General features: G+C 44.2%; 1 protein-coding gene across 1 annotated transcript in view; it reads right to left on the bottom strand.

Annotated features, from left to right (window-relative positions):
• The window catches only part of LOC130196675 (protein NLRC5-like), a 1,158,129-nt gene that overhangs the window by 1,008,463 nt on the left and 125,908 nt on the right, over positions 1–23,758 (bottom strand). The window contains 7 exon segments of the mRNA XM_056418994.1: positions 300–473; positions 2,675–2,848; positions 3,437–3,610; positions 8,058–8,231; positions 20,163–20,336; positions 21,851–22,024; positions 23,113–23,286. Of these exon segments, the coding sequence (XP_056274969.1) occupies positions 300–473; positions 2,675–2,848; positions 3,437–3,610; positions 8,058–8,231; positions 20,163–20,336; positions 21,851–22,024; positions 23,113–23,286 (1,218 nt within the window).

Raw genomic sequence — 23,758 nt, forward strand, 5'->3', positions numbered from 1 at the left:
ATTTTGGTGGCATTCATGTGGGTGCCAGCACAGAGACGGGTAAAGGGAAACGAAGCGGCAGAAACATCAGCAAAACAAGCGTTGGAACGTCAGAACAAGACCAGATGCTCTCTGGATCATCAGCACTCAGCTCACCACTTCCATCTGGGGAGAGAAGAAGAAGACAACAGAAGAGATGGATCAGTGTCTCCAGAGACTCCCTCCATCAGCTGCCAGTGAAGCAGCACATCAGTAGAAGAGAAACAGAAACAACAACAACAACAACAACAACAACACATATACTCAAACCCTCTCCTGACCTCAGAGTCTCCAGTCTACAATGTGGACTCTCCAGAAAACCAGTCAGCAGCTTCACTCCTGAATCCTGCAGCTCGTTTCCTCTCAGATCCAGTTCTCTGAGACTGGAGGGGTTTGACTTCAGAGCTGATCCCAGAGAAGAACAGCCTTCCTCTGTGATCTCACAGCCTGACAGACTGTAAACACACAAAACAACACACAGAGTTTATTATATCAATACACAATGAATCATTATTGACATCATGAACACGAGTGGCTTTCACTTTGGTTTCATCTTCTTCTGTAAACAGACATTTAGTTAAAATCCCGTCAGTGAAAGAAGAAGAAAAGATGACAGAAACAATCTGTTCATCATCCAATCAGATGAGTTCATGTTTTAATGTGAACTCCACTTCACAAGGTTTCCTGCAGCTGGTAGCAGACGTGTAGAAGCAGCTTACGGCCGGAGGATTCATGACTTCAGAGAGAAGATGAACCTGATCACAAGGATCACAACAAGTTTCATTTCAACACTTATTTCATTTAAATGGAGAAATGTTTGGTTCTTTACGTGTGAATAAATAACTCTTTTTATGAGGAACATTGACTCACTCAAATATATATATATATATATATATATATAATATTAATAAAGTATGGTACATATAGTATACTCATCAATACTCTTTGTGTCTCTCTGAGCGACATTCTGTAGGTCAAGGATAGGGGGCCCCTGACCATGTGGCCCCTGACCCTGTGGCCCCTGACCCTTTATGCCCCTGACACTTTGGCCCCTGACCCTGTGGCCCCTGAACATTTGACCTCCGACCCTGTGGCCCCTGAACATTTGACCTCCGACCATGTGGCCCTGACTCTTTGGCCCCTGACCCTGTGGCCCCTGACCTTGTGGCCCCTGACCCTTTCGCCCTGACCCTTGGCCCCTGACCCTGTGGCCCCTGACCCTGTGGCCCCTGGCTCTGTCCCATAGGCCTGTTTAGTAATCCATCAGCAGCATGAAGCCAGACAAGTGTCATGATTGTATATCAGGTATAATTAAAATCCTTGAGGTCCAGTTAGAGAGAGTTTCCTCACTAAAGGTCAGAACATCAATGTCAGATATGCGCTCTATGATTTTGTGCCGTATGCATTGAAGTAGCCAACAGTTGTATTAACGTGTGTATGTAGTAAACAACTGACTGTCAAGTTAAAGTGTCACACCGCGGGGAGGTTTGTCTTGTCTTGGGTTGCTGTCTCGTAACTTCCTGTTTTATTTTGAAGTCTAACTCCCCCTCTCGTTTCAGGTCACTTGATCTTCCTCATGTGTCACTGGTGTGATGGTCCCCCCTGACCTCTGATGGTCTCCACCTGGCCCCTGACCCCTGATGGTCTCCACCTGACCCCTGACGGTCTCCACCTGACCCCTGACAGTCTCCCCTGACCCCTGATGGTCTCCACCTGACCCCTGATGGTCCCCCCTGACGGTCTCAACCTGACCCCTGACGGTCTCCCCTGACCCCTGATGGTCCCACCTGACCCCTGACCCCTGATGGTCTCCACCTGTTCCCCAGGACCCTCATGTGCTCATAGTCTGCGTCTCCCCTTTGTCTGGGGCCAAAGTGTTTGGCCCTTGGCCCTCAGCCCTTTGCCACAGCCAGAGTCACGGTTTCCCTGAGTATCTTCACTCCATGTGAGTTGTTTTCTGTTTCCTCCTTGAGAGACTTTTCCTTTGTAAAGTTTCTAGTTTAGCTTAGCTTTGTTTTATTTGTCAGCCGTTTTGCTGTCCTCCCGTTTGGAGACTTTGTGTTTTAGATTAGCCCGAGTATATTTAGTGAGCTCTTTTCCAGAGCCCTTTTATTTGTCTCTCCTCAAAGAGGTTCGGATTTCAATAAAGTGGGCTTATACGTTCTCTCCTCTGCATCTGAGTCCTCATTTTAGTCCAGGCCGGACATAAATAAAGAGAACTAAATATAATAACATCTACAACATATTTATTATTACAGATTTTCAACTGAACTCGATAAATTATGAATAATAAATACTCTAATAATACATACATTATCTTCTCATATTTAAAGTAAAATAAAGGCCGGATTTAAAACAAATCTTTTGAAAAATGTGATTTAAAATAAAGGACTTAATTTTACAATAAAATATTGAACTGAATTGTCCTGCAGCTTTAAATTCAGTTTCTTCAGGCGTCAAGCGATGTCAATCAAAAGAGCCAAGATATTATATTCTTGTTCTCTGAAAGGAGAAATGTGTGCAGGGACTCCATCTGGTTATGAAACCATTTGTTTCAGCTCATTTCTCTCTGTTCACATCAGTGATCATCAGTTAATTCATGTTACATTAAGATCATATTGGGCTCTTATCTTTATTCATAATTCAGTGAACCCACCTCAGAGTCTCCAGGCTACAACGTGGACTCTCCAGAAAACCAGTCAGCAGCTTCACTCCTGAATCCTGCAGCTGGTTTCCTCTCAGATCCAGTTCTCTGAGACTGGAGGGGTTTGACTTCAGAGCTGATCCCAGAGAAGAACAGCCTTCCTCTGTGATCCCACAGCGTGTCAGACTGTAAACACACAAAACAACACACAGAGTTTATTATATCAATACACAATGAATCATTATTGACATCATGAACACGAGTGGCTTTCACTTTGGTTTCATCTTCTTCTGTAAACAGACATTTAGTTAAAATCCCGTCAGTGAAAGAAGAAGAAAAGATGACAGAAACAATCTGTTCATCATCCAATCAGATGAGTTCATGTTTTAATGTGAACTCCACTTCACAAGGTTTCCTGCAGCTGGTAGCAGACCTGACCCTCTGGCCCCTGACCCTTTGACCTCTGACCCTTTGGCCCCTGACACTTTGGCCCCTGACCCTTTTGCCCCTGACCCTTTTGCCCATGACCCTTTGGCCCCTGACCCTGTGGCCCCTGGCTCTGTCCCATAGGCCTGTTCAGTAATCCATCAGCAGCATGAGGCCAGACAAGTTGTCCATGTCGTGCTTGTAGAGGATGACATGCAACGAGGCAGCTGATGTGAAGTGGAACATGTCACCAGGAAATGAAACACTTGATGGATCAATACGTAGATCCATCAAACAGTTATTGATTAAACATGAAGGTGCTACACTAGCAGCAGACAGTGAACCCACCTCAGAGTCTCCAGGCTACAACGTGGACTCTCCAGAAAACCAGTCAGCAGCTTCACTCCTGAATCCTGCAGCTGGTTTCCTGTCAGATCCAGTTCTCTGAGACTGGAGGGGTTTGACTTCAGAGCTGATCCCAGAGAAGAACAGCCTTCCTCTGTGATCCCACAGCCTGACAGACTGTAAACACACAAAACAACACACAGTTTATTATATCAATACACAATGAATCATTATTGACATCATGAACACGAGTGGCTTTCACTTTGGTTTCATCTTCTTCTGTAAACAGACATTTAGTTAAAATCACGTGAGTGAAAGAAGAAGAAAAGATGACAGAAACAATCTGTTCATCATCCAATCAGATGAGTTCATGTTTTAATGTGAACTCCACTTCACAAGGTTTCCTGCAGCTGGTAGCAGACGTGTAGAAGCAGCTTACGGCCGGAGGATTCATGACTTCAGAGAGAAGATGAACCTGATCACAAGGATCACAACAAGTTTCATTTCAACACTTATTTCATTTAAATGGATCAATGTTTGGTTCTTTATGTGTGAATAATTACAAATGACCTCTTAATGGCAGCAGATAAAGGACTCCTCTCTGTCCTGGTCTTGTTAGACCTTAGTGCTGCATTCGACACCATTGACCATGACATCCTGTTACAGAGACTGGAGCAGTCGATTGGCATTTCAGGCACGGCACTAATTTGGTTTAAATCCTATTTATCAGATCGATCTCAGTTTGTATTTGTAAACGATGACGCCTCGATAACCACCAACGTTAATCATGGAGTTCCACAAGGTTCTGTGCTTGGACCAATTTTATTTACCTTATACATGCTTCCTTTGGGCAATATTATCAGGAAACACTCCATAAACTTTCATTGTTATGCAGATGATACTCAACTATATTTATCGATAAAACCAGAGGAGAGCAACCAACTCGGTAAAATTCAAGCATGTCTTAAAGACATAAAAACATGGATGACCTGCAACTTCTTGATGTTAAACTCAGACAAAACCAAGTAATTTTAATCGCCCTGAGCACCTCAGAGATCAATTATCTGGTGATGTGGATTCTGTAGACGGCATTGCCCTGGCATCCAACACCACTGTAAAGAATCTTGGCGTTATCTTTGATCGGGACTTGTCCTTTAACTCCACGTAAAGCAAATCTCAAGGACTGCATTCTTTCATCTATGTAATATTTCAAAATCAGGCACATCTTGTCTCAAAAGATGCAGAAAAATTGGTTCACGCGTTCGTTACTTCGAGACTGGATTACTGCAACTCCTTATTATCAGGCTGTTCTAATAAATCTCTTAGGTCCCTCCAGTTGATCCAGAATGCTGCAGCTCGTGTTCTCACTAAAACTAAGAAAAGAGATCACATCACTCCTGCACTCGCTGCTCTGCACTGGCTCCCAGTAAAATCAAGAATCACTTTTAAAATTCTTCTCTTAACCTACAAAGCCTTGATTGGTGATGCTCCATCATATCTTAAGGAGCTTGTAGTACCATATTGCCCCACTAGAGAGCTACGCTCACTAAATGCGGGACTACTTGTAGTTCCTAGAGTCTTAAAAAGTAGAATGGGAGCCAGAGCCTTTAGTTATCAAGCTCCTCTTTTATGGAACCAGCTTCCAATTTCAGTCCGGGAGGCAGACACAGTCACCTCGTTTAAGAGTAGACTTAAGACCTTCCTCTTTGACAGAGCTTATAGTTAGGGCTGAATCAGGTTCACCTGGTCCAGCCCTTGATATGCTGCTATAGGCTTATAGCTGCCGGGGACGTTAGGATGCACTGAGTACCTATCTCCTCTTTTTCTCTCCTTAAGGATGAATTTTCATCTCTCAATCACACGTTACTAACTCTGCTTTCTCCCCGGAGTCCTTTTGACTTCACGTCTCATGGGGTCATCGGACCCTATGAGACGGCAAAGATCCTATCTGCCTGATGGATCGTCTGGGTCGTGGAATTCCTGCTCCTGACTACGCCACTGTCCTGTTGAGACTCCACCCACTCCTCCTCCCCACCGCCATCTGCCTGATGGATCGTGGAGGTCTCCATCGTGGAATATGCCTACTATGAACTATTCATACACTCTGTCATATTCATTGAATGAATTTTAACTCTAAATCTGTCCTTCTGTACACATTACATCTATTGCATCTGTCCATCCTAGGAGAGGGATCCTCCTCTGTTGCTCTCCTGCAGGTTTCTTCCCTTTTTTTCCCCCTGAAGGGTTATTTGGGAGTTTTTCCTGGTCCGATGTGAGGTTTTGGGGCAGGGATGTCTATGTGTACAGATTGTAAAGCACTCAGAGACAAATTTGTAATTTGTGAAATTGGGCTATACAAATAAACTGAATTGAATTGAATTGAATAAATAACTCTTTTTATGATGAACATTGACTCACTCAAGTAAATATATATATATACATATATATATTAATTAGGGCTGTGAAACGATTAACATTTTTAATCGGGTTAATCACAGGTTTTTGTGGATTAATCATGATTAATCACATATTACCGATATTCTCGGTATATTTTGTGAGAACATAGAGATTTATGACAAAAGACGGATATATACATTTATACATTATTCTATACAATGGTGCTGCAACTCAGCAGTTATTTAGCAGTTTTCTTCCATATGGAACATTAATACATCTTCATCCTAAACAGAATGTTTAACCCTCCTGTTACCTTTCGGGTCAATTTGACCCCATTCAATGTTTAATGTCGGTGTTCTTTGGGGTCAATTTGACCCCAGGCTGTTTTTCACTGTGTCAAACATATAAGAAACATCAACTTTTTTATTTATTTAAAGGGCTATTTAGGTAGTCAACAAACAAACATAAAGTACCTCACACTTAAACTTGGGAAGCAATATTAATTCTAATAATTTTCTGGAGGTTTTAATTGCTGGGGTCAAATTGACCCCGAGGGTAAAATATGTTCGTAAATGTAAAGGTAACAGGAGGTTAAACAGAACATTTTTCTCTTGTTTGTCAACCATTAACTCCACCATGATACAATCTAAAGGCCTCTAGTGTGGGTTTTCTTCATGAACTGGGCCGTGATGAAAGGGACGGCGGGGACACCGCTGCAAAGCTGAAACCTCACCGGCCCGGACAGGTGGACAGATTGACAAGTGACTTTTTTTTTGCTCGGTCCCGATGCGCGCGCACGGAGCTCTGCGCGAGACGGAGATCGATAAGTGTTAACGCAACGCGAAGAGACAGAAATGACATGCTGCTGTGGAGATACGATCAACAACAGACGTTTAGTTTAATAAAAGAACAAAGACGTGCTCTAGAGAACATGTCAGGGGGCGGGCCAATCTCTTTAATGTCATGCGATCTACCAACACTACGCCGCGATCGACTGGCAGGTCGCGATCGACGTGTTGAGACCCTGATCTACAGGAAGTAAAAGTCGTAACAAGGTTTCCGTAGGTGAACCTGCGGAAGGATCATTACCGATGAACAGACCGTCTGCATGAGAGCGGACAGAGTTCAGATTGAAGTGGTGTATTGGAAGCTCATTTTGCAAGTGACTTTTTTTTCGTCCCGACGACCAACAACAGACGGATTGGAAGCTCATTCTGCGCATGCGCTAAATGCGTAAAAAAAATATAACTAGTTAAACCTGTAATTGAATTAACTGAGTTAACGCGTTATTTTTCACAGCACTAATATATATATATATATTAATAAAGTATGGTACATATAGTATACTCATCAATACTCTTTGTGTCTCTCAAATTCTGTAGGTGAAGGACAGGGGGCCCCTGACCCTTTGGCTCCTGACCTTTTGACCTCTCACCCTTTATGCCCCTGACCCTTTAGCCCCCAACCATCTGGCCCCTGACCCTGTGGCCCCTGACCCTTGGCCCCTGACCCTGTGGCCCCTGACCCTGTGGCCCCTGGCTCTGTCCCATAGGCCTGTTCAGTAATCCATCAGCAGCATGAAGCCAGACAAGTGTCATGATTGTATATCAGGTATAATTAAAATCCTTGAGGTCCAGTTAGAGAGAGTTTCCTCACTAAAGGTCAGAACATCAATGTCAGATATGCGCTCTATGATTTTGTGCCATATGCATTGAAGTAGCCAACAGTTGTATTGACGTGTGTATGTAGTAAACAACTGACTGTCAAGTTAAATAAAGAAAACTAAACTGAATAACATCGACAAAATATGTATTATCAACATTTTTCAATTGAACTCTATTAATTATGAATAATCCTCTAATAATCCTCTCATAATAAATACAGTATCTTCTGTTATTTAAAGTGAAATAAAGGCCGGATTTAAAACAGATAGCTTTCAAAAAATGTGACTTCAAATAAAGGACTTCATTTTATAAAATATTGAACTGAATTGTCCTGCAGCTTTAAATTCAGTTTCTTCAGGCGTCAAGCGATGTCAATCAAAAGAGCCAAGATATTATATTCTTGTTATCTGAAAGGAGACATGTGTGTGCAGGGACTCCATCTGGTTATGAAACCATTTGTTTCAGCTCATTTCTCTCTGTTCACATCAGTGATCATCAGTTAATTCATGTTACATTAAGATCATATTGGGCTCTTATCTTTATTTATAATTCAGTGAACCCACCTCAGAGTCTCCAGGCTACAACGTGGACTCTCCAGAAAACCAGTCAGCAGCTTCACTCCTGAATCCTGCAGCAGGTTTCCTGTCAGATCCAGTTTTCTGAGACTGGAGGGGTTTGACTTCAGAGCTGATCCCAGAGAAGAACAGCCTTCCTCTGTGATCCCACACCATGACAGACTGTAAACACACAAAACAACACACAGAGTTTATTATATCAATACACAATGAATCATTATTGACATCAGTGGTGTATAGTAACAAAGTAGAAGTACTTCGTTACTTTACTTGTCGTTTTTTTGGGTATCTGTACTTTATTTTACTACTTATATTTCTGTTTACTTTTACTTTTACTTCACTACATTTTGCAATGAAAACTTGTACTTTTACTCCGATACATTTCCCCTGAAACAGTATCGTTACTCGTTACTACGGAACAAAATAATCATGAGACAAACATCGGGGGCTGTTGTGGAACACACCGCAGTGCACATGAACGCAGCACGAACACCAGGTTGGGGGTCAGTGGTCCTTGCCGCGTTCTTTCTCTTCCCAGTGATGCCCAGGATGCGAGCGAGCGAGCGGCTACAGATACGACTCATTTCATGTGGAGCAGCAATGGAAGCTACTCTAACAACCACGGTGACCAAGATCAACGTCCGAGGCCATATTTGGGCGAACTCTTTTCTTTTGTCGGAGTGAAAGTTTCTTCCTGCCGGATGAAGTGCCTCTTATGCCGACCGAAAGCTACGGAGATACTGGCCTTCAACAACTCACCAACCTCAGGAAACACATTGAGGTAAATTAAGAGTAATCCCATGAGCCGCAACGTTAATGTTTAGTTTTGATAATCATCATAAACCTGTTAAGATATCTAGCAGTGTTGTCCTCAGGATTGTAGTAAGTTATATCTTTGGCAGGAGAGGGGGAAACAGGTGTCTGGTTGTCCTACGCATGTTATACGTTAGGCTAACGTTCGCTAGCTATCGTCAATTAAATGAGACAATTAGCGTGAGTGGAGTAGACGGATCTCTAGCGAGTTAATGAGCTGAAGAAGTGTTGACAGTTGTGAGAATTTGTTGATTTGAGTCGTCTTGGCTATAACATAATGCTAATCATTACAGCATTATTATCATTATTTGTATTAATATTATAAGAGTGACGGTCCAGTAATGGCGACGATATTGATTTGGGACTGTTGTTGTGTTTAACTACAGAGATACAAGTACATATTCACAAATCAACTCTGGATGCACGGACAGCGCATGAAACTAAATGTATAAACCTCAAATTAAAACAAACTATGTTGTACAAAACTTTAGGTTGGGGTCATGACATGTTAGGAAGTGTTATTAATTCTATCATGTCTATAATACCCTCACTTTATTTCAGGAATGGACTACATCAAGCAGCACATGGAAGAACCCTCCCTGCAGCTAGGTGATGCCACCAGGTCCAGTTAATCTGATGAAGAGGACTTCTTCTTCGTCATCTCAAGCGCATGACAGCAGCAAACAGCTGGATGGAGACTTGACCTGTTCAGCAGATCACGTTGACTTGCTGAAATGCTTCCCAACTGTGTGCTGCTGTCTGTGAAGCTAGACACACTCTACCTGCACCATCAGGGCCTGTGAAGCTAGACACACTCTACCTGCACCATCAGGGCCTGTGAAGCTAGACACACTCTACCTGCACCAGGGCCTGTGAAGCTAGACACACTCTACCTGCACCAGGGCCTGTGAAGCTAGACACACTCTACCTGCATCAGGGCCTGTGAAGCTAGACACACTCTACCTGCATCAGGGCCTGTGAAGCTAGACACACTCTACCTGCACCATCAGGGCCTGTGAAGCTAGACACTCTACCTGCATCAGGGCCTGTGAAGCTAGACACACTCTACCTGCATCAGGGCCTGTGAAGCTAGACACACTCTACCTGCATCAGGGCCTGTGAAGCTAGACACTCTACCTGCATCAGGGCCTGTGAAGCTAGACACACTCTACCTGCATCAGGGCCTGTGAAGCTAGACACACTCTACCTGCATCAGGGCCTGTGAAGCTAGACACACTCTACCTGCATCAGGGCCTGTGAAGCTAGACACACTCTACCGGCACCAGGGCCTGTGAAGCTAGACACACTCTACCCGCATCAGGGCCTGTGAAGCTAGACACACTCTACCTGCATCAGGGCCTGTGAAGCTAGACACTCTACCTGCACCAGGGCCTGTGAAGCTAGACACTCTACCTGCACCAGGGCCTGTGAAGCTAGACACACTCTACCCGCATCAGGGCCTGTGAAGCTAGACACACTCTACCTGCATCAGGGCCTGTGAAGCTAGACACACTACCTGCACCAGGTGAACGGCTCTTCAGCATCGCAGGACTCGTCTTCAGTCCAAGAAGAGCGACACTGAAATCTGTCCATTTTGAAAATCAACTTCTTTTGAAGATGAACAATACATTTTTCACTTTAAAGTGATGATTTTGGTTGTTACTTTTGGTTCTGCTTTTTTCTGTGTTAATCGTGTTTTTATATTTTAGGAATTTCATAGTATTCATATATTGCTAAGTTCATCCGAGCTCATACTCCTTGTTCATGGCGGCCACAGCACCCAAACAAATAAACTTCATAATTCTCAAAATTCTGACCCTTTGTTTTTTTTATTAACAGCATTTACTTTTACTTTCAATACTTAAGTACATTTTATATCAGAAAATTACTTTTGATACTTAAGTACAAAAAAAATCAGATACTTTAATACTTTTACTCAAGTAGTATTCTCATAGGTGACTTTTACTTTTACTTGAGTAATTTTCCAGTCAGGTATCTTTACTTTTACTCAAGTATGACTTTTGGGTACTTTATACACCACTGCATGTACATAAGTATTCACAGACTTTGCTCAATACTTTGTTGAAGCACCTTTGGCAGCAATTACAGCCTCAAGTCTTCTTGGGTATGATTCCACAAGCGTGGCACACCTATTTCTGGGCAGTTTCTCCCATTCTTCTTCACAGAACCTCTCAAGTTCCATCAGGTTGGATGGGGAGCGTCGGTGCACAGCCATTTTCAGATCTCTCCAGAGATGTTCAATGGGGTTCAAGTCAGGGCTCTGGCTGGGCCACTCCAGGACCTTCAGAGTTGTCCCGAAGCCACTCCTTTGTTATCTCGGCTGTGTGTTTCGGGTCGTTGTCCTGTTGGAAGATGAACCGTCGCCCCAGTCTGAGGTCCAGCGTGCTTTGGAGCATGTTTTCATCCAGGATGTCTCTGTACATTGCTGCATTCATCTTTCCCTCAATCCTGACTCGTCTCCCAGTTCCTCCTGCTGAAAAACATCCCCACAGCATGATGCTGCCACCACCATGCTTCACTGTAGGGATGGTATTGGCCAGGTGATGAGCAGTGCCTGGTTTCCTCCAGACATGACGCTTGGCATTCAGGCCAAAGAGTTCAAACTTTGTTTCATCAGACCAGAGAATTTTGTTTCTCATGGTCTGAGAGTCCTTCAGGTGCTTTTTTGCAAACTCTAGGCGGGCTGTCATGTGCTTTTTACTGAGGAGTGGCTTCCGTCTGGCCACTCTACCAAACAGGCCTGATTTGTGGAGTGCTGCAGAGATGGTTGTCTTTCTGGAAGTTTCTCCTCTCTTCATAGAACAACGCTGGAGCTCTGTCAGAGTGACCATCGGGTTCCTGGTCACCTCCCTGACTAAGGCCCTTCTCCCCCGATCGCTCAGTCTGGCTGGGCGGCCAACTCTAGGAAGAGTCGTGGTGGTTCCAAACTTCTTCCATGTCCGGATGATGGAGGCCACTGGGCTCATTGGGACTTTCAATGCTGCAGAAATCTTTCTGTACCCTTCGCCAGATCTGTGCCTCGATACAATTCTGTCTCGGAGGTCTATAGATAATTCCTTGAACTTCATGGCTTGGTTTATGCTCTGATATGCACTGTCAACTGTGATACCTTATATAGACAGGTGTGTGCCTTTCTCAATCATGTCCAATCAACTGAATTTAGCACAGATGGACTCCAATCAAACATCTCAAGGATGATCAGTGGAAACAGGATGACCTGAGCTAAATTTTGAGTGTCATGGCAAAGGCTGTGAATACTTATGTACATGTTATGTTTTCGTTCTTTATTTTTAACAGATTTGCAAAAATTTGCAAAAAACAGTTTTCACTTTGTCATTATGGGTTGTTGTGTGTAGAATGTTGAGGACAATAATGAATTTAATCCATTTTGGAATAAGGCTGTAACATAACAAAATGTGGAAAAAGTGAAGCGCTGTGAATACTTTCCGGATGCACTGTATATATATATATATATATATATATCAAATATTAATAAAGTATGGTACATATAGTATACCCATCAATACATGATGGTATAATTCGAATCTTGCTTTAGTCGGACTATGCTATCTTTTGGGGGATCTGCTGTTATCCCAATATACATGGCAGTGAGTAATTCGAATCATTGGCCTTTGAAAGCATGTCATATCCGATACGATAGGTGGCGCTGTTTTCATTACAACTCGTGGTGATACAGCCATTTCCGCTTGACCTCTTCACCACCACCAACAACAACCAACAACAACAACAACAACAACATTTCGAGAAAGAACCATGAACTTTAGTATGTTCAACTCCTTCAATACATTAAGCATAAATTCTGTCTGCTCTTCGGTCCAGAAATGTGTGGTGGCTCTTGTGTTCCCCATAGCGTTGTTTGCAGCGCCGCCACTCCCATAACGTGCACTACGCGTTGCGCGTAGGGCACCACGTCCTGAGGGGGCTCCACAAAATAGGCAACTAAAAAAATCCTCAGTTATAATAATTATAATGCTGATATTATTTCAGTCTAGAAATATTAGGCGCCTTTTAGGCATGTATATCACAAAACAGGCAGAACAAGAGAGATGTTTAATCGCTCAGCTCAGCACCCCCCCCCCACTTAACTCTTCTCGGGTCGCATCGCTCTGCCGTGATGCGCGCCGACACATCCGCGCACACTGATGAGCACACTCTCACTTGCCCCCCCCACCCCCCGACAACGATCGCCGTGGGTTACTTTTCTAACTCAGGGGGGCATCATGAAGGAGTTATGCTTAGTGACAACTTATCGTCTCTTTCGACTTCCGGGTCACGACACGGGAGGGAGGGGGGAGGAGGGAGGAAGGGGGGAGGAGGGTGGCGGGATCTCAAGCATGCGCAAAGACGCAAAGTCCAGTTCCTAATCCAATTCACCGTTACATGCCACGATAGTCGAATTATCAAACGCATCGGATCGAGTTATCCAGGGTGTTAATCGGATCGTAGTCGGACCGCACATAGTCCAACAAAGGTGTTTACATGAAACGGATAATTCTATTTCAGTCCGACTAAGACAGTTATTCGAATGCATGTAAACGCACTGAGTGTCTCTCTGAGTTACATTATGTAGGTGAAGGACAGGGGGCCCCTGACCCTGTGGCCCCCTGACCATGTGGCCCCTGGCCCTTTGGCCCCTGACCCTGTGGCCCCTGGCTCTGTCCTATAGGCCTGTTCAGTAATCCATCAGCAGCATGAAGCCAGACAAGTTGTCCATGTCATGCTTCAGGGGTGTCAAACTCATTTTCACCGGGGGCCACATCCGCCTCATGGCGGCCCTCAAAGGGCCGGTTGTCACTAACACGGTATAATTCTAACTACTCCAGAACATATTGTTAAATAACTGTCTTTGCATTTGTTTATTGTTTATTTAGGTGTACTTATATAAATGTATAACTATATATGCAAATGTATTTAATATTATAGAATAAATCTATTTAATTTCATTATATTTATTTTAACCCACATTACTTCATCAAAGATCAAACAAACATTATTACATTAACTTTGTTAAAAGCTTTGTCACAGTGGAGACAGGTGGTTCTCCACTGGTCTGGGCAGTGGTTCTCCGCTGGTCTGGGTAGTGGTTCTCCACTGGCAGGGTGTCTACAGGAATAAGCCAGTGAAATTTAAGACTTTTTAAGACTTTTTAAGACCACGTGTCAATAAAATTTAAGACCTAACGTATGAAGGAAATATACATTAATCTAAATTAATTCATTCAAAGTAAACACACTGATGTCTGTTCAAAATTAACAGTATGGTGTAATGCAAAAGGATAACACAAATGTCATTGCTGTTGTAAATTATATTTATTAATACAACATTTTCAGAACATTTTATACTACAAATGTCTATAAAATCAAGTAAATATATATTTAAAATACGTGCAACATAGTTCCTTTTGAACAAAAAAAATCTATAAAATAACAAATAACAATTCCAGCTGCTTTTAAAATGCAAATACATTTACATAATAGAGTGTATGTGTGAGTGAGTGAGAGTTCTCATGTCTCTATGTAATGGATTTTGTGCACAGGTTCATACTCTACTCCTGAGCTTTTGTGAATATACTAGGAAAACAATTTTTCAAACTATATGAAAATACAAAAACTTCCAGTTGACATTTGGTCCATTCTCCTGGAAAAAAGAAAAAAAAGGCAGACATTAGCCAAACAACAGTCAACACATCTCTTCATGACACCACCACTTCAGATTAATGTCAGACTGGATAAATATGAATGAAAACTATTTTTACAAATTAAGCAATGCGAGCCATCTCTTGAGCCTATATGTAGACATATTGACAGGTAAACACCACTCTACTACCATTCTAAAACTATTTTTAATTTGTCTAATTAATGTGTAGTGCGCCTATGCATAGCTGTTATTAACTTGACACATGAGTAACGCTTAACTATATGAAACACATACTCATATACAAGAGGATAGTTAATACATATATTTATGTTAGACTTACTTTGAGATGCTGAAGTAGGTCCTGGGCGGTGTCATGGCCCATGAGCTCCACAGGATCCTGACTGGACGTGGTCATTTCACCAATAGCGCACATGAAGTCCAGCTGTCTGCTCGCGGTGGTCTGGTCCAGAGTCTCGTGGAACAGAATGAAGAACGCACTGCAGCGTTGGACTTCGGTGATGAGCTCTTTGTTGCACGGCGCTGGATTTCCTCCGGTGACCTCCAGCGTTGTAGTTGACGTCGTTGCTGGCGGCGGAGCAGCAGCTAGCCCCGCGGGCTGCTGGCGGCCTTCGCTAGTCTCTGTGCTTCTTGCTCTGCGCGTGAGATTCCACCGCTGGTTAAGTCTCGCGACACATAACGCAGCTTCAGAAGCATTTCACCCACCGTGACCAGAAACACTCGTTCTTTTCAAGCCGTTGTTGAACTTGCATCCCCCATATTTTCTAAAGTAGCCGATGCTTCACGTTGTAGGCGATGGGGCCCCTTTAAGAGAAGGGGCGTGGCCCCGGTGACACCAGAGACACCGCAGAGCGACCGGAGCAAAATATTAGACCTGGTGGACCAGATTGCCTCATATTCACAGTGACATGACACCCAAAAAAATTTAAGACCAATCCAATCTGAATTTAAAATAATTTAAGACTTTTTAAGGCCTTATTTTTAGGAAAAGCTATTTAAGACTTTTTAATGCCCTGCAGACACCCTGACTGGTCTAGGCAGTGGTTCTCCACTGGTCTGGGTAGTGGTTCTCCACTGGTCTGGGGCTGTGGTTCTCTACTGGTCTGGGGCTGTGGTTCTCCAATGGTCTGGCTTTGGGACGCACTATCACCCCTGAATGACAAGCTGAGACCTAAATCGAGGGACATTTTTAACTTCTCAAATGTATTTCATGAAAAGATGGTGCAGTTTGAACCTGAGAGTTCAGAATATCACAGTATGCACAACAAAACTAGTTTGTAATATTCCCTTTTACAGTCAATTATGAACCAACAAGTGAATCTTAAGGACACAAGGAAATACAACATACATTACTACTCAGTAACTTCAGACTTTAAAACATGTCTAAACAGTGCTTTCATGCATAAACATGAAATAAAAAAGTCTGGTTTTAAAAAGCCTCAAAAGATGTAATTCATGTCTCACTCACTGAACCTCTGACACATAAAGCTGCTCTACAAGTCAGAGTCTTGAGGAGCAGCTTTTATACACAAACTATAAATAAATTAAACAAGGGAAATTAAAAAAGATTCACATATTCAACATTAACTTTTCTTCTGACTATATTATAAATACTGAACAACATGAAGCAGCACTCACTTCAACCTTAGTGACCACTGACATGACCTGATGGAGGAATTCATAATAGGGGAACTGGGGATGTCCATGTCATACCGTTGAATCAGAACCTACGGAGGATATCGATCGTCTGGAAGCGGCCGTCATCCAGACGCAGCTCCTGGAGAAGCTGCGTGCGGCTACGGATAATATAATATGTAATATTTATATTATTAACCCAGACTCGAGGGCTTGATGGTCCGACGTGTGTGGGACTTTCTCAACAGAACAAAGAGTGTGTATTTCTTCCGTGGTGGACGGTGGTAACGAACTGTTATATGATTCAAGATTCAAGATTCAAGATGTTTTATTTGTCACATACACACACAGGGTGTGCAGTGAAATGAAAGTGGCAATGCTCAGCAGGAATGTGCAAGGGCAACAAGTACACACTATTTACAAATAAAAAACACAATATTTACAGTAAGTGTGTGTGTGTGTGTGTGTGTGCCTAAGAGGGGCAGTTGTGTGGGTCTATGTGGGGGTCCTGGTGAGGTCGGAGTTCACAATCCTGATGGCCTGAGGAAAGAAACTCCGTCTCAGTCTCTCTGTTCTTGCAGCGTGACTACGGAGGCGCCTGCCTGACCGCAGCAGCTGAAACAGTCTGTTGTTGGGGTGGTGAGGATCCTTCATGATCCTGCCGGCTCTGGTTCTGCACCTCCTGGTGTACAAGTCCTGCAGGGTGTGGAGTGTAGTTTCAATAGTGCGCTCAGCCGAACGCACTACTCTCTGCAGAGCCTTCCTGTCCTGAGCGGAGCAGTTGCCAAACCAGGCTGTGATGCTTCCTGTCAGGACGCTCTCTACAGCTCCAGAGTAGAAGGACTGAAGGATCCTCTGGGAAACTTTAAATTTCCTCAGCTGCCTGAGGTGGTAGAGGCGCTGCCTTGCCTTTCTCACCAGAGTGTCTGTGTTCGTTGACCATGTCAGATCCTCGGTGATGCGGACTCCCAGGTATTTATACCCGCTCACCCTCTCCACAGTAGTCCCGTTAATCCCCAGTGGTGAGTACGTCCTCTGTTGTTGTACCTTCCTAAAGTCCACAATCAGCTCCTTAGTTTTGGTGACATTCATGATGAGGCTGTTGTCCTGGCACCAGAGTGACAGATCAGCAACTTCCTCCAGGTAGGCCTTCTGCCGTTGTCGGAGATCAGGCCCACCACCACTGTGTCATCCGCAAACTTGATGATGGTGTTGAGCTGAACCTGGCCACACAGTCATGTGTGTACAGGGAGTACAGTAGGGGCTGAGGACGCAACCCTGGGGATCCTGTGTTCAGGGTGAGGGATTTGGAGGTGTGTCTGCTCACCCTGACCACCTGTGGCCTGGCGGTCAGGAAGTCCAGGATCCAAGCACACAGGGGTGTTCAGTCCCAGCTCAATCAGCTTGCCGGCCAGTCTGGAGGGACTATGGTGTTGAAAGCTGAACTATAATCAATGAACAGCAGTCTCACATAGCCCCCTCTGGCTGTCCAGATGAGAGAGTGTGGTGTGCAGTGACTGGGAGACAGCATCATGCGTGGATCTGTTAGGGCGATAAGCAAACTGCAGCGGGTCCATGGAGGAAGGAGGAAGGCGCAGATGTAGTCCTTTATCAGCCTCTCAGCATTTCATGACCACCGAGGTGAGGGCCACCGTCGGTAGTCATTCATACATGCTGGAGAAGCATTCTTGGGCACAGGGACAATAGTGGATCTCTTGAAGCAGGCGGGGACCACGGACTCAGCCAGGAGAGGTTGAATATTGTGGTGAACACTGGAGCTAGCTGGTTAGCACAGGTCTTCAGTACTCGCCCAGATATGCCATCTGGACCTGCAGCTTTCCTGGTGTTCACCCTCAACAGAGCCCTCCTCACACTGTGCTCGGTCACAGAGAGTGTGTTCATCCCAGCGGTAGAACTCACCTCGCTACGCTTAACGGTGTTGTTGTTAGCCCGAGCTAGCGCTGTTGTTGCTAGCCTCAAACCGTGCATAAAATGAGTTCAGGTCGTCCGCTAGGGATGCGTCGGCACTCACCATTGCGCGGGGTCTGCTCTGGTAGTTTGTGATAGTCCGTAGCCCCTGCCATAGGCGCCTGGTGTCGCGCTGCTCCATCTGTGATTCCACTCTGTCTCGGTACCTCCTTTTGGCGTCCTTCACCGCCTCCTCAGTCCATAGACCGCTGCCTTGTACTCGTCCATGTTGCCGGATACAAGACCGGAGTTATAGGCAGCAGTACGGGCGTTCACAGCTTCACGGATGGATCCATCAACCCACGGCTTTTGGTTAGGAAAGACCCTAACTTTTACCGTGGCGACGATGGTGTCCGTTAGCGTTGCTATGAGGCTCATTGCTACTTCGAAACTCGCTGACGTCACTGGAACTGGATTGGATCATGTCCCAGTCGACGATACTCAGAGCGTCCTGTAGCTCAGCCTCTGATTGGTCAGACCACCGCATTACGTTCCTCGTCACTACCGCTTCCGCGATCCTTTGTTTATACTCCGGAAGCAGAAAAATGGCGGCATGGTCTGATTTCCCTAACGGAGGGAGAGACAGCCTTGTAGCCTCTCTTGAATGGCGATAGCAGTGGTCCAACGTTCTTTCCTCTGGTAGCACACGTAATGTGCTGGTGAAAGTTCGGCATGACTTTTTAGGTTTGCCTTGTTAAAGTCCCAGCCACCACCACAGCCGCGTCGGGATACTTGTTCTGATGCCGACATAACACATCATGTAGGTCCGATAGTGCTACGTCGGTGTCCGCTTGTGGTGGAATGTAGACGGCTGTGGTGATGACCGAGCTGAACTCCCGGGGAAGGTAGAATGGACGGCATGAGATCGTCAGATGTTCCAGGTTCGGCGAGCAGGAACGAGAAAGAGTCTTAATGTTCTTGGGGTCGCACCACTTGTTGTTAGTCATGAAACAAACCCCTCCACCTTTAGATTTACCAGACTCTTCCGTTCTGTCTGCACGGAAAACAGAGAAGGACTCGGTTGGGCATATGACTCGATCCGGCACCAGCGGGGTCAGCCAAGTTTCCGTCAGACAAAAGATGTTACAATCCCGCATGTCCCGTTGGAATCTGATCCTTGCCCTAAAATCATCCATCTTATTTTCCAGAGACTGGACGTTAGCAAGAAGGATGCTGGGCAGAGGTGGACGGTGGGCTTGAACTCTCAGTCTGTTCAATTCCGCTCCGTTTCCCTCGATGTTTTCGTCGTCTCCCCGTAGTAGCGGCTCCACTGTTGTTGTGGTTCGCTCGTACGATCTCTGCCGGCCACGCTGGATCGATGGAAAAAGTGGACAAAAACCCTTGTTTTGCGCAAAAGTTTATGTCCAAAAGTGTGCTGCGGTCGTATGTTGTTAGTGCCGATGTGTTTGTGGCAAAGAAAATATTAAAAATAAACACAAAAACTAAAAGAGCGCACAATCTCCGCGGAGCTGCCGCGACGGCGACTGGACACAGCCGCGCCATCATCATATGCCACGTTAAGCCACGCCCCCTCTCCGGCGCTTCAAGCCCGAGTGAAGAAAACGTGACGAATAGTCCGGCGACTGAACTCACGCGAGTACATTTAGAAGCAACGCAAGGGTTCGCCTCTCCTCTGGCGTGAACGCAGCATGAAGGAGCGTGAACAGACCGCAGTCCGCTGCAAAAAAAATGACCTTCAAAATAAAAGCACAAGATTTTTTTCCTCCCTTTTTTAAGAAAAGGCATCATATTTATTTCATGCCGTCGCGGGCCACATAAAATGACGTGGCGGGCCACATTTGGCCCGCGGGCCATGAGTTTGACACGTATGTTGTAGAGGATGACATGCAACGAGGCAGCTGATGTGAAGTGGAACATGTCACCAGGAAATGAAACACTTGATGGATCAATACGTAGATCCATCAAACAGTTATTGATTAAACATGAAGGTGCTACACTAGCAGCAGACAGTGAACCCACCTCAGAGTCTCCAGGCTACAACGTGGACTCTCCAGAAAACCAGTCAGCAGCTTCACTCCTGAATCCTGCAGCTGGTTGGAGCTCAGATCCAGTTCTCTGAGACTGGAGGGGTTTGACTTCAGAGCTGATCCCAGAGAAGAACAGCCTTCCTCTGTGATCCCACACTGTGACAGACTGTAGACACACAAAACAACACACAGAGTTTATTATATCAATACACAATGAATCATTATTGACATCATGAACACGAGTGGCTTTCACTTTGGTTTCATCTTCTTCTGTAAACAGACATTTAGTTAAAATCCCGTCAGTGAAAGAAGAAGAAAAGATGACAGAAACAATCTGTTCATCATCCAATCAGATGAGTTCATGTTTTAATGTGAACTCCACTTCACAAGGTTTCCTGCAGCTGGTAGCAGACGTGTAGAAGCAGCTTACGGCCGGAGGATTCATGACTTCAGAGAGAAGATGAACCTGATCACAAGGATCACAACAAGTTTCATTTCAACACTTATTTCAGTGAAATGGATACATGTTTGGTTCTTTGTGTGAAAAAATAACTCTTTTTATGATGAACATTGACTCACTCAAGTTTATATATACATAATATTTATAAAGTATGGTACATATCGTATACTCATCAATACTCTCTGTGTCTCTCTGAGTGACATTCTGTCGGTGAAGGACAGGGGCCCCCTGACCCTGTGGCCCCTGACACTTTGGCCCTGACCTTTTGGCCCCTGACCCTCTGACCCCTTGGCCCCTGACCATGTGGTCCCTGACTCTGTGGCCCCTGACCCTTTAGCCTCTGACCCTATAGCCCCTGACCCTGTGGCCCCTGACTCTCTGGCCCTTGACACTTTGGCCCCTGACCCTATAGCCCCTGACCCTGTGGCCCCTGACTCTCTGGCCCTTGACACTTTGGCCCCTGACCCTCTGACCCTGTGGCCCCTGACCCTGTGGCCCCTGACCCTTGGCCCCTGACCCTGTGGCCCCTGGCTCTGTCCCTTAGGCCTGTTCAGTAATCCATCAGCAGCATGAAGCCAGACAAGTGTCATGATTGTATATCAGGTATAATTAAAATCCTTGAGGTCCAGTTAGAGAGAGTTTCCTCACTAAAGGTCAGAACATCAATGTCAGATATGCGCTCTATGATTTTGTGCCATATGCATTGAAGTAGCCAACAGTTGTATTAACGTGTGTATGTAGTAAACAACTGACTGTCAAGTTAAATAAAGAAAACTAAACTGAATAACATCTACAACATATTTATTATTACAATTTTTCAATTGAACTCTATTTATTATGAATAATCCTCTAATAATCCTCTAATAATAAATACATTATCTTCTCTTATTTAAAGTGAAATAAAGGTCGGATTTAAAACAGAAAGCTTTTGAAAAATGTGACTTCAAATAAAGGACTTCATTTCATAAAAATATTGAACTGAATTGTCCTGCAGCTTTAAATTCAGTTTATTCAGGCGTCAAGCGATGTCAATCAAAAGAGCCAAGATATTATATTCTTGTTCTCTGAAAGGAGAAATGTGTGTGCAGGGACTCCATCTGGTTATGAAACCATTTGTTTCAGTTCATTTCTCTCTGTTCACATCAGTGATCATCAGTTAATTCATGTTACATTAAGATCATATTGGGCTCTTATCTTTATTTATAATTCAGTGAACCCACCTCAGAGTCCTCAGTCTACAACGTGGACTCTCCAGAAAACCAGTCAGCAGCTTCACTCCTGAATCCTGCAGCTGGTTTCCTCTCAGGTCCAGTTCTCTGAGACTGGAGGGGTTTGACTTCAGAGCTGATCCCAGAGACGAACAGCCTTCCTCTGTGATCCCACACCATGACAGTCTGTAAACACACAAAACAACACAGAGTTTATTACATCAATACACAATGAATCATTATTGACATCATGAACACGAGTGGCTTTCACTTTGGTTTCATCTTCTTATGTAAACAGACATTTAGTTAAAATCCCGTCAGTGAAAGAAGAAGAAAAGATGACAGAAACAATCTGTTCATCATCCAATCAGATGAGTTCATGTTTTAATGTGAACTCCACTTCACAAGGTTTCCTGCAGCTGGTAGCAGACGTGTAGAAGCAGCTTACGGCCGGAGGATTCATGACTTCAGAGAGAAGATGAACCTGATCACAAGGATCACAACAAGTTTCATTTCAACACTTATTTCATTTAAATGGATAAATGTTTGGTTCTTTATGTGTGAATAAATAACTCTTTTCATGAGGAACATTGACTCACTCAAATATATATATATATATATATATAATATTTATAAAGTATGGTACATATAGTATACCCATCAATACTCTTTGTGTCTCTCTGAGCGACATTCTGTAGGTGAAGGACAGGGGGCCCCTGACCCTGTGGCCCCTGATCCTTTGGCCCCTGACCCTGTGGCCCCTGGCTCTGTCCCATAGGCCTGTTCAGTAATCCATCAGCAGCATGAAGCCAGACAAGTGTCATGATTGTATATCAGGTATAATTAAAATCCTTGAGGTCCAGTTAGAGAGAGTTTCCTCACTAAAGGTCAGAACATCAATGTCAGATATGCGCTCTATGATTTTGTGCCATATGCATTGAAGTAGCCAACAGTTGTATTCACGTGTGTATGTAGTAAACAACTGACTGTCAAGTTAAATAAAGAAAACTAAACTGAATAACATCTACAACATATTTATTATTACAGATTTCCTATTGAACTGGATTAATCATGAATAATAAATACTTTAATAATAAATACATTATCTTCACATATTTAAAGTAAAATAAAGGTTGGATTTGAAAAAGAATCTGATTATGAAACCATTTGTTTCAGCTCATTTCTCTCTGTTCACATCAGTGATCATCAGTTAATTCATGTTACATTAAGATCATATTGGGCTCTTATCTTTATTTATAATTCAGTGAACCCACCTCAGAGTCTCCAGGCTACAACGTGGACTCTCCAGAAAACCAGTCAGCAGCTTCACTCCTGAATCCTGCAGCTGGTTTCTACTCAGATCCAGTTCTCTGAGACTGGAGGGGTTTGACTTCAGAGCTGATCCCAGAGAAGAACAGCCTTCCTCTGTGATCCCACAGTCTGACAGACTGTAAACACACAAAACAACACACAGAGTTTATTATATCAATACACAATGAATCATTATTGACATCATGAACACGAGTGGCTTTCACTTTGGTTTCATCTTCTTCTGTAAACAGACATTTAGTTAAAATCCCGTCAGTGAAAGAAAAAGAAAAGATGACAGAAACAATCTGTTCATCATCCAATCAAGAGGAGGACGGACTTCATCTTTCAGTGAACAGCATTTGCTGAGTCAGCTGCTTTTTGTCGTGGCGTTGTGTTTGTTGGTCTCTGGTGATGTTTTTGTTATCGTGAAGCGACCCTGTCCAGGGGGCTTTGTATTTGGAGGGGTCTGTCCTCAACCCCCTCGAGCCCATCATGGGGAGGCAGTGTGCTGGTGGAGGTGCGTGGCTGTGATTGGTGGAGCAGAGGGAGGCGGGTTGGACCTGCTCTGGGAACCGGAGTGAGTTAGTCTGTTAGACGAGGAGCGTGTTG

Source organism: Pseudoliparis swirei, chromosome 7 (assembly GCF_029220125.1).
Source record: "Pseudoliparis swirei isolate HS2019 ecotype Mariana Trench chromosome 7, NWPU_hadal_v1, whole genome shotgun sequence".
Taxonomy (NCBI): domain Eukaryota; kingdom Metazoa; phylum Chordata; class Actinopteri; order Perciformes; family Liparidae; genus Pseudoliparis; species Pseudoliparis swirei.